The 12232-nt window shown below is 41.6% G+C and overlaps 1 protein-coding gene across 10 annotated transcripts in view; it reads left to right on the top strand.

Moving 5' to 3' along the window:
- Positions 1-214: 214 nt before the first annotated feature.
- Positions 215-12232, top strand: part of MPP4 (MAGUK p55 scaffold protein 4) — a 42797-nt gene continuing 30779 nt past the window's right edge. For 4 of the 10 annotated variants that reach the window (XM_083708821.1, XM_083708820.1, XM_083708822.1 and 1 more), the window contains exons 1-3: positions 6433-7089; positions 9902-10013; positions 11642-11763. In XM_083708821.1, coding sequence (XP_083564947.1) covers positions 9929-10013; positions 11642-11763 — 207 coding nt within the window. In that variant the 5' untranslated portion in view covers positions 6433-7089; positions 9902-9928. Of the gene's footprint in view, positions 862-4244; positions 4267-6432; positions 7090-9901; positions 10014-11641; positions 11764-12232 lie in introns of those variants that run through there. The other 6 variants (XM_083708823.1, XM_083708824.1, XM_083708825.1 and 3 more) reach the window with 4 other exon arrangements.

The following is a 12232-nucleotide window of genomic DNA, read 5'->3' as shown; positions in this document are numbered from 1 at the left end:
TCCCAGTATCTTAGCACACTTTGAAGCAATGCAGTTTATAATCTTGTATAGCTGTTGCATCTTAAAATGTCCAAACCCTAAAATATTTTTACCCTGCTTTTCATAACTCCTTTGTGGAATGCTATGCTTTAATTGTCTTTCGATCAGTAATTGCTAGAAGCCCCTTGCGTGTCTTGAGTTGGATTATTCCTAGGCCATTTCATTATGAGGTAATGATTAGCTGAAGAGAATCCCATAATTAAACGGGCGTAGATTTGTTTCAGTACCCTGAGCAGCGTTTGAAAGCTCTGTAGCAGCTTTAATGTTGTTGCTGGTTAACAAAGAAATGGATTGCCTTACTTTCTTTGGACTCTGAACTTGAAGATCTTCTATTCGCCTATATGGGTGTATTGCCAAAGGACAGCTACCTAAATATAATTATCTTTATTCATTGCCTCATGCTACTGATTTGGAAAAACAAACACACACAGGCGATCAGATCTATCCATATGGTAGAATGGGTTTCCAAATGAAGAAAGTACAATATAATTAGGTAAAAATGATAATGTTTCAAGCCAAGTTTTCAGTGAGAAAACAGTTAAGAAGCTTTGTTCTCTCCTTGATAAAAAGAGTCGTCCTGGTTACGTTTCTGCGGATTAAAAAGGAAAGGATGTCCCTAGATTAGCTAGAGCAGTGAGGTGACTTAAGTTACTAATATCCAGCCAATGTTTTCCTTCTAGGCAATTCCTTCTAGGCAATTCTAGGAGATTGGACTGTTGTAAATTCTGATGGGAACTTCTGGTCCCTTTCAGAATCGGCAAGACATCCTGTAGAAGAATTTCTCCACAGTAGCTGTGAAATTGAATTGCAGTTAAATACCTGGTAAGTGGGTTTTTTTCCTTGTGAGACTTGATGATGAACGAATCAGGTCCATAGTTCAACTAATCCTCCTGCTAGATTAAAAAAAGGGGGGTCTAGAATCCTTAAAAATTGTAAAAATAAAGGACAATCATAATTTTCAAAGGAGTTGAACTCCTTTAGCTAGAAAAGGGGAGTTAATCCTTTTCCATTTGTAACTGGGTGACTGTCAGTGAACGTACAGTCATTTCCCTGTCATTGGGCGTTACTATGTCCTTCAAATGTCTTCAAATTTAAAGGTTCCATCAATAACTCATAACCAGGAATCAATTTGGTTTTGTATACTATTGAAAGCCATGTGTTTCTGATTATGGGACAAGCCCAGATGACACAAATCAGCGCAGGTGGAATCATGTCTCTGGCATTTGTCTGTTTTAGTGGCAAACATTCAGCTTACCGGTAATCTCCATGGTTTAAAGTCCTACCTGAATATTAATTTATACAAATTTTTGTTAAGGTTCATTCAGATTCTGAAGAGTGCAATATGTTTCCACTTCTGTGTCATTTGTGAAATGTTCACGTCTCTCCTTCTCCCATTTATAATTATGGGAAGCAGATTCACAAATTATCTACGTTTAATGAGGCTTGGTTTCCTTTGCAAAATATAATTTTCTTTTGTGTTTTAGGGTTAGAGGCTTACTTTGTCCCTCTTCATTGTTTCATGACACCGTCAAGTGTTCTTCTTAGAAATGTGTGCATAAGGAAAACTATTTGTCTGTAGCTTGATGCGCTGATAGCTTCAGGTACTGTATTGCGTTGTTGATACCTGAGCATGTTTTTTTCCTATCTACTTGGCACTGCAAACTACCAGGCATTTTTGTTTCTTTTCTATTTATTTGGGCATATGTCAATCAATCAATCAATCAATCTTTATTACAGTCCAGAGACCCAACCAATCATTATAAAGCAATACACAATTCATACAGCCCACCTCCAGGTCAAACAAGCATTTTGTTCAGAATATAGGGATCATTTGTTCTTGCAACCACCGATAAAAACTTTGACACTGCTAATGTTCTAGCATTTGTCCGGTCTTCTAATAGGAACCTGACATAGTGAGCCTCTGATTTTCCTGGGGAAAGGTATCAGCAAGGGTAGTATCAGTTCAGCCCTGGCTTGCTCATATTTTGCACAATGCAACAAAATATGTTTTATGGCATATATGTACAAATCGCTGCCAGCTTCAGACTCCCTTCTATATAGCTATGATTTGTTGAAATAAGCCAGAGTCATGGTTTGATGATGTCCTTTTCAAATATAACAATAAACTATACTTATTTAAAAATAGAAAGCAGATGCTTCTAATCTCCTCAAAGCATGGAAAGGACAGGAGAGGGTGCAAAGCTGAGGCCTGCTTAACTGAACTAGACTGTGTGCACACATGCACTGAAGTTCCATATGGGCATCCTTTTTTAATATATAATTGGGCTACCCACACTTTTAAGATTCAGTTTTGTACAGTCAAACTCTCAAGTACGTGGTAGGCCTGATAAACAGCACCTGAAGAACTTTGAAATGTTTTTAGGACTGTCATGGCAACCTTTCTCCGTATGAAAGTATATTTGTTTTGGCAACAGTACTTTCCCCCTAAAGTTGTATTTGTTCCCACCTGTGTCTCTCCATAGGAAAGTGAACTCAACAAGATAAAAGACTCTGTTAGCAACCACATAAATCACACCCTCCAATATTTCGCTGATGACAACAGGAATGTCAGATTGTCATTGTGATTATTTTATTTACTATTTATCCCCCACCCATCTGACTGGATTGCCCTAGCCGCTCTGGGGGCTTTCAACATATATAAAAACATAATAAAACATCAAGCATTAAAAAAAACAAAAAAACTTCCCCATACAAGGCTGCCTTCAGATGTCTTCTAAAGGCTAGTTACTTTTCTCCTTGGCTCAGTGGTCGCATAACTCCATACCCTCCAACATTTCTCTGATGAAAATAGGGATGTTCTAAGGCACGGGTGCCCAATTTTTTTCCAAAGAGGGCCAGATTTGATGAAGTGAACATGCATGAGGGCCGACCGAGGTTGTTGAGCTTTTACCCCAGGACATATACTGCCACGGGGGCCGAATTACTGTATTTTTCGCTCTATAAGACGCACCCGACCATAAGACGCACCTAGTTTTAGAGGAGGAGAACAAGGAAAAAAATATTCTCTCCCTCTCTGCGCAGCGCCTCTCCACCCGAAGTCAGAACAACAAGAGGGATCGCTGCGCAGCGAAAGCAGCGATCCCTCTTGCTGTTCTGGCTTCTGGGATGGCCATGCCAAGCCTTTTGCAGGCTTCACACGGCTATCCCTGAAGCCAGGAGAGCAAGAGGGATCGGTGCGCACCGATCCCTCTTGCTCTCCTGGCTTCAGCGAAAGTTGCACAACCTGCATTCGCTCCATAAGATGCACACACATTTCCCCTTACTTTTTTAGGAGGCAGAAAGTGTGCCTTATAGAGCGAAAAATACAGTAAATGTTGGGGGTGCCCCCGTCACGGGGGTGGACCGGATTAGACCCCCGAAACGGACTTTGGACATACCTGTCCTAAGGAAAAGCAGGACATTTTGGGATCAAATCAGGAACCAGGATGGCTTCTGTAAATCTGTGACTGTCCCTGGAAAAGAGGCCACCTGGAGAATCTGCATGTACCGTATTTTTTGCTCCATAGGATGCACCCGACCATAGGACACACCTAGTTTTAGAGGGAGAGAACAAGAAAAAACGTTCTCTCCCTCTCTGCACAGCGCCCCTTCAGCGAAGCGGCAGGAGAAATGGAGCCCTCTCCAGCGAAGCGAAGCGAAGCCAGGAGAGTAAGAGGGATCGCAACGTGAAGCCTCCGGAGCGCGGAGGGAGCGCTCCCACTGCGTTTTGGAGGCTTCGCGTTGCTATCGCTGAAGCCAAGGAGCCTGCATTCGCTCCATAAGACGCACACGCATTTCCCCATAATTTTGGGAGGGGAAAAAGTACGTCTTATAGAGCAAAAAAATACAGTATATAAGATAAACAGTCCCATACTGGAATAATAATAATAATAATAATTTATTATTTATACCCCGCCCATCTGGCTGAGTTTTCCCCAGCCACTCTGGGCGGCTCCCAATCAGTGTTAAAAACCGTACAGCATTACATGGAAGGCACATGTATGATCTGGGTTTGAAAGGCAAACTTTTCATCTTTCTAGGATGCCGGGTGACCTTGAGCATGCGAGACAGATCTAGATGCCCGCGCTGGCAGAGTGCTTTTTTCCCCAGACTGGGTTGTGTCAGTTGGATTACTTAGACACACAACTGTGACGTTGGGTGGAGCTGAGGGTCTAAGCTCTGCTGCAGCATCTTTCCTGGGAGGAGGTGAGGAGTCAGATTAGAAAGGTGAGAAAAGCACAGAGGAGTCCTTAAGCTGAGTGGCGGCGGCGCACATGCATGAACCACAGGCTCTCTTACGCAGAAGGGCGCACATGCGTTCCACTTCTCCGTGATACAGGAGTGTGAGAGGATAAGCTTGGATGAGTTTTATGCATGCTTGTTTCAGGGCTCAACTTTGGAACTGCTATGCCTAGTCCTCTGAAGTTCTGCATGCCAAGGAAATTTGAGTTCTGCATTCCTCTATATGTAATTAGTATGTTTACTTGTTTAGTTGATTGCTGATTTCTCCCCAAGCCATAAAGAACTCTTACCAAAGGCTATGAATTTTCAAGGGATGTTCTCTGGAATCTATATTGGATGAGCAGCATTAAAAATGTGTAAGCAGATTATATTATATACAGATTGCTAGGTGTTTGAAATTCATTGAACAGTATTTTACCGTTGAAAACTAAACAAGAAACCCCCTCTGTTTGGCTTGTCAAATACTGAATGATCTAAACCTAGTTATTTTCTGCATGGTTCCATTTCTACCTATCATAGGAGCCAACTCCTAGGGACTGAGGTCCCTCTGTCCCCCCAATAAAATATTATGTGGAGCAGGGCTTATCTGCCCCCTCCCATATTTTATTCAAGTCGTCACCTCTGTTACCTGTATAGCTATGGAAAGTATAGTATTCGTTTGTTTCTATCCCTGCCTAATCAAATGATAACCTAGCACAGACCAGTTAGTTTTGTCAGGCAGGATAGAAATTCAGAAATTAGGTAATCTAAAAATTAGACAACCCAAGGTTGAGAAAGGCTGTATTTATTAAAAACAACAAGGGCTTTCTTCCTATTCCGAATGATTTATTCATTGCCATTTTTATCCAGCTTTCTTGACTCTGGATGTCCCATATGCTTTGTTATTTTTAGGAAATGGATGGTTCTGATCTGATTTATGTAACTCCTTTGTTTGAATGCTGGCGATAAATAGGCAGATTACTTCTGCTTAGCAAATAGAGTTGTCAAAGGAGTGTATGTGGATTTACCCCATATTGACATATCAGCAACTGAAGCTACTGTGTGAAGAAATCAGGAAATAGATGGAGACCTAAATGAGTAGCTGCTGTTGAAGGTGTTTTAGTGCAGGTTTGTGGGAAGAAAACCTGGAAGGAAATATTAATCAGAGGCAGGCATAACTGTGTTTGTTTACAAAAAGTGCAAATAATATATAGCTGTTAAAGGCAATGACTACAGCGGCATAGACACCATACATTCAATGCATGTGGTGCCCTCCCCAATAATTCTGGGAACTGTGGTTTGTTAAGGGTGCTGGGAATTTCAGACCCTCCAAGTGTCCTTATTTTCCAGCGACATCCCTGATTTAGAGAAGCCGTCCCGGTTTCTGATTTGATCCTGGAATGTCCCGCTTTCCCCTATTTTCATTGGAGAAATGTTTGAGGTATGGAGTTATTCAACTCCCGAACAGTCTGAAGGCAATCTTGTTTAGGGAAGGGTGGTTTTTTTTAATGTTTAATGTTTTGTTATGTTTTTATATCTGTTGGAAGCTGCCCAGAGTAGCTGCTGCAATCCAGTAAGATGTGTGCGGGGTATAAATAGTAAAATTATCATTATGGAACGGGACGTCCCTATTTTCATTTGAGAAATGTTGGAGGGTATAGCTCTGGAGTGTCTGAAGCCTTTACTTCTAAAGAAATCTTGCAGTTTTGGTTTTTATTTAATAAAAAAACCAGCCAGGAAATTACTAAAACTCACACTCTCGCCATCTTAGAGAAATTTCACAACCAACATTTGCTATTTAGGGGTGTGGGATTATTATCAATTGTTGTAGTTATTATTAGCCGTGCTTTTTTCCCCAGGGGGGCGCATACCCCTAAACATTTTGTGAATCCTTGTACTTTTGTCCGTTTACTGTATTTAATTTTCCCGATTTGAACTATAAAATGGTGGTTTTCTTGAGTCAAAATGAGAGTACAGTGGTACCTCGGGTTAAGTACTTAATTCGCTCTGGAGGTCCGTGCTTAACCTGAAACTGTTCTTAACCTGAAGCACCACTTTAGCTAATGGGGCCTCCTGCTGCCACCACACGATTTCTGTTCTCATCCTGAAGCAAGTTCTTAACCTGAAGCACTGTTTCTAGGTTAGCGGAGTCTGTAACCTGAAGCGTATGTAACCTGAAGCGTATGTAACCTGAGGTACCACTGTACCCCCAAACATTTCTTTTAGAAAAAAAGCAGTTGTTGTTGCTGCTGCTGCTGCTGCTTTTAAAAGATAATGTGGGACCAAAGCAACAGTTCCGTTCCATCACTTCCGGCTCACCCCAGGAACTCAAGAACCAGCCACAAAGCACAAAATTGCACCCTGCTTGTTGTCTCCCCCACCTCTTCTCCAGCCTCTGGCACATGTTTGCATTATTGAGCCATTCCTCTTTCCCCTCCCTCTCCCCCCTCTCACACTCCCTCCCCTTTCTATCCTTATCTCCTATCTGCAGCGATTTGCCATCTTATGGTATTAACTTTTCAGACACTGGGATACATGCACTCAGCTTTCCACACGCTCCCAACTGCGCCTGCCTCTCGCATCTTCCTCCCATCTCTCTCTGTTCTCCTTAGCTATCTTTTAATGACGGTGGAGTACCCAGAACGGCAGAAGAAAGGAAGCGAGTTCTAAATATAGGTCCTAAGAAGGGCAGTAAAAGTGACAGTAATTCCTTTGCCTCCGATAAGAAGATTGGGGTAATACATCGGCAGAACAAAGCCACGTAAAATGGCTGCTGTCTTGTGTGGATAAACCCGAAGATAAGAAATTATACAGCATATTTTCTTCCAGGTTGGTATAACGTTACATTTCTTGCACCACCACCCCTTTTTTAGGGGAGCTAGGAGAGTGACTGTTGTGGCACAACTGGCTGTATATATATATATTTCTACTGCTGCTTTCTACAGTGATGGTGTTGTCTGAGTGAGTGGAAAGAATTCTACCTCAAGCAATTCAGCTGGTCAATGATAGCTTTTAACTAGGAGCTGAGCAATTCCTGGCAAGCTCAGATAGTGAGAATTTTTGTAAAAGGACCAGGAGTCTTGCTGCACTTGCCTCCAAAGAACCTGGATCATAGCTGTCAAGTGTCCCTTATTTGGCGGGACAGTCCCTTATCCCAGCACCATGTCCCGCTGCTGTCCCTTATTGATGATGTCCCTTAAATAAGCTACTGAAGGTAATGGGGCCCTTTCTATGTCCAGCTGTGCTCTGCCAACAACAACTGTTGCTGTTTTTGTTGTTGTTGAATATATGCTATATGGTAATTTATGGACCTAATGGGTATCTAAAGCCATTTGCATGCAACAAAATATGTATTTTATCAAAGTAATTGTTGATCCCTTATTTTGGCTGCTGATCCCTTATTTTCGAGGCTGCTGGTCCCTTATTTTCAAATCTGTAAGTTGATAGCTATGACCTGGATAATTACTATTTTTTTGAAGACTTTATACAGTACTTTCAGAACAACAATCTGTCCAAAATCATCTGTGCTGGGAAAGGTTGAGAGGACGCCAACCACAGTTTATCCTCCCCCTCTAAATGGCTGCTTATTTTATCTGTTTGTTTACCCCTTCCAGAAACCACTTCTGACACCAGCATTTTCACAGCAAATTAGGGACTGATTTCTCTATATTAGAGAAATAAATTCTCTCCTTTTACCCATTCCTTAAAATAGATTTTTGCATGCATAGCTCTCTTGACACTTGCCTTTTTGAAATAGTGAGCAATGTAGCCTCCTCTTTTCTGTAGTTATTTTCACATTACAGTGGTATCTCAGGTTAAGAACTTAATTCGTTCTGGAGGTCTGTTCTTAACCTGAAACTGTTCTTAACCTGAAGCTAATAAGGCCTCCTCCTGCCATCGCGCTGCCTGAGCACGATTTCGGTTCTCATCCTGAAGCAAAGTTCTTAACCTGAAGCACTATTTCTGGGTTAGCGGAGTCTGTAACCTGAAGCGTATGTAACCCGAGGTACCACTGTATATGTTCTGTTCTGAAACGTAAGTCCTTTTTATAGGTTTTGAGTTTATGTTAGCCACGCATTCTCTAACATGGTCCTTGTGAGCTTTCCTTTAGTTGCTGTTTCTTTTAACATAGGCTTCAAAGATTTTAACACAGCAAAGGGACATTAGTCACATTGTGGGGGTTCTAGAAAACCCACAACGTAAGGCTGTGTTTCTGGGATATTGTGCTTCTTCGGAGTCTTGAAACATCAATATTTGTTTGTTGCACAATGTAGTTGCTTGTATTCCAACTAGTCCATGTGTTGCAATTTCTGTTTGACCTGGTACCTTTTGAAGAGTGAAAATGGACACTGCTTGCCCTTCTCTGCGTTTGTGTCTTTTTCTGTCTTAGTACAAACAAGGCGGGACACGGGTGGCGCTGTGGTCTAAATCACAGAACCTAGGGCTTGCCGATCAGAAGGTCGCCAGTTTGAATCCCCGCAACGGGGTGAGCTCCCGTTGTTCGGTCCCTGCTCCTGCCAACCTAGCAGTTCGAAAGCACGTCAAAGTGCAAGTAGATAAATAGGCTCCGGTGGGAAGGTAAATGGCGTTTCCGTGCTCTGCTCTGGTTTGCCAGAAGTGGCTTAGTCATGCTGGCCACATGACCTGGAAAAACTGTCTGCGGACAAACGTTGGCTCCCTTGGCCAGTAAAGTGAGATGAGCACCACAACCCCAGAGTCGTTCACGACTGAACTTACCGTATTTTTCGCTCTATAACACGCACCCGACCATAACACGCACGTAGTTTTTAGAGGAGGAAAATCCGTAGGCATGCCACCTGTAGGCATTTCCTCCATAACACGCACAGACATTTCCCCTTATTTTCTAGGAGGAAAAAAGTGAGTGTTATGGTGCAAAAAATACGGTAACTGTCAGGGGTCCTTTACCTCTTTACAAACAAGGCAAACTTTTTAAAAATCTCAAAAGTGTGTAAATCTTGTCCGTGTGTGTGTGTGTGTGTGTGTGTGAGAGAGAGAGAGAGAGAGAGAAACTAGTCAAAAGTATTTTGAAACTTTAATAAATATTATTTTAAAAAAAGAAACTAGTCAAAAGTACTGTATAGCACTAAATAAATATTGGGTTTTTAATTGGTATGAGCCACATGTCAAGATGAAAACAATCTGATATTACTTAAATATAACATAGCCAGTATAAAGGTACAACCAGTGCTTTTTTTCAGGGGGGACGCAGGGGTATGCATACCCTTAAACATTTTGTGAATCTTTGTACTTTTGTCCATTTACTGTATTTATTTTCCCTGATTTGAACTATAAAATGGTGATTTTCTTGAGTCAAAATGAGAGTACCCCTAAACATTTCTATAGGAAAAAAGCACTGGGTACAACAGCAAACTTTTATTATTTGCTTCATTAATGACGTTTGGAAATACTTTTGTCGTAAATGCATCCCAGTCTGTACTGAGACCTGTGGTATTTTCTTTGTGTTGTTATTCCAGACAGAGGGTTCCAAAATTTTACACATCTAACAGTTAAAATTCAAAGAAGGTATTCTGCATCCACCTGAATTCCCCCGCAGTCTTCATTCTCAAGTGTTATTAAAAACTCAAATTTAACTATATAAACTATTCCTTTTGTTTTCCAGTTCGGCTTCTGATTTTATACAGCTCAGATGATCCAGTCAGAGAAACGTGCAGAAACTCCAAGGATGAGGGAGAAGATGGAGAAAGCTGCCCTGTTGCGTAGCCATGAAAATGGTGCGACCCATTGGTTTCTTCTCTTTTTTAAATATATATATAAAAATAGATGAATGTAATAGTAGATATGTATTCCTCTTCTTTTCACTTAAATCTGCGCAACTGCAGACCACCATACCAGAGCTGTCCAGTTGTACAAACTAGAAAGCCTGTTGTCTGTTTGAAAATAAATACCGTATTTTTCGCTCTAGAAGACGCACCAGACCACAAGACGCACCTAGTTTTTGGAGGAGGAAAACAATGGGGAAAAAATTCTGAATCGCAGAAGGCAGAAGAGCAAGAGGGATCACTGCACAGTGAAAGCAGCAATCCCTCTTGCTGTTTCGGCTTCTGGGATAGCTGTGCAGCCTGCATTCGCTCCATAAGACACACACACACATTTCCCCTTACTTTTTAGGAGGGAAAAAGTGAGTCTTATAGAGCAAAAAATACGGTATATACCTATTTTTATTGAAATGCTTACATCTGTTTCAAAAGGCCTAATGGCTAGACTTGAGACTGAGCTCAAAACCCAAAGGGGAGTTCCTAGGCAGTCTCCCATTCAGCCACTGGTCTGATCAAATTGGCTTAGCGTCAACAAAATAAATTCATCATATGCCTTTGGACCATTCTATAAGACTGATATCCCAATGGGAATAATGCAGTTTCTTTTACACTGGTATTTCAGCCAATTTACTTTGGGTATTTATACTGCTGCACCATTGCATTTTAATCTGATGTAGTGGTTTTATGGCTGTTGCTTATTTTGGTTTTATTCTATGAAGCTGTTCTTCGAGGTATAAAATATCTAAATATTTAAAGAGAAATTATGTTGATGATAACAGCTGAGAAATGAGAAGAGAATAAATTCTGCTTTGTTTAGATTTAGGCATAGAGAGACAAAGTCCCTAACTGCTTAGGTGTTTCCTCATCTTTCCCTTTTTTAAAAAAGTTAACAACTAATAAAGATGCCTTCAGAAATTAAAGGCACTGTGACAAATCCACTACTAAAATGTTTATAAAATTGAAATGCTAACTTATTAACAAATCATGAAAACCTGAATCTAGGGTGCCCCTGCTAAGTTCTTTTATATTACACAGTCTCGGGTTTCAAGACAGACAGCATTAGCAAAGCAGATATTGCTAAGTAGTAGGCAAAAACCAAATGGCACCAGCCAATCAGCCAAATGGACAAGATTCCTACTAGGCCCCTGCCCCAATGGCAGACGACCCCATGACAGGCATTGCAAGGTCAAACGCAACAGCCCTAGATTAGGGAAGGTGGGCGGGTGATCCGATGCACTCAGCGAAAGAGAAAGCAAAAGCTGAGTGCCCCAAAATTTAAAGCCTTTGGTCCCACCCACCACATTGCAATATGCAATTTGCCCCAGCAACCCAGCCATCCAAATCGTTGCCCCAGGCCAGCCAATTTTACCTGTCTGGCAACAGAGGGTTGGCTTGGCAGACCCCACCGCAACACGTGCTCTCATTTCGGGGAGAACACGCTTTGTTTGATTTGATCATTGCAAGCAGCCGAAAGTCTGTAAATTTTTGATAATAAACCTGATTTCCATGGGGGTTCGATTGAAGCTGTAATTTGGGTAAAGAAATGATGCCGTAAATATTCATGCATGTTGTCTGTGGGCTAGGTTTATCGCACGTTCTGTCTCTGGTCCTGCATGAACTGAGTCTGTTCTATAAGAGAGATGTCAACGGCGTTGGTGTCCTGTATGACTTGCTGAGATCTCCATGGCTGCAGGCTCTCTTGAAGGTAAGAACTCTTCCCGTGCGAGCAAAGTCATTTGGCTGCTGTTAGTATATAGAAATTGACGATATCTTCAGAGCTACCCATTTCTTTCCAATGTGGGGGCTGGGGTGATTACTGTATTTTTCGCTCTGTAAGACGCACCAGACCACAAGACGCACCTAGTTTTTGGAGGAGGAAAACAAAAAAAATTAATATTCTGAATCTTAGAAGACAGGACAGCAAGAGGGATCGCTGCGCAGTGAAAGCAGCGATCCCTCTTGCTGTTCTGGCTTCTGGGATAGCTTCGCAGCCTGCATTCGCTCCATAAGACGCACACACGTTTCCCCTTACTTTTTAGGAGGGAAAAAGTGAGTCTTATAGAGCAAAAAATATGGTAAATCAATGGATGGAGAGATAATGCAGCCCCCCCCCACCAATGATCAATAATCATTGCAGATCCGTTCTGTAGATGCAAGTATAAATTACCGTACTT

Source organism: Podarcis gaigeae, assembly GCF_964106915.1.
Source record: "Podarcis gaigeae genome assembly, chromosome: 1".
Taxonomy (NCBI): domain Eukaryota; kingdom Metazoa; phylum Chordata; class Lepidosauria; order Squamata; family Lacertidae; genus Podarcis; species Podarcis gaigeae.
Note: the sequence above shows the minus strand (reverse complement) of the source record. Positions and strands in the feature narration are given on the sequence as shown.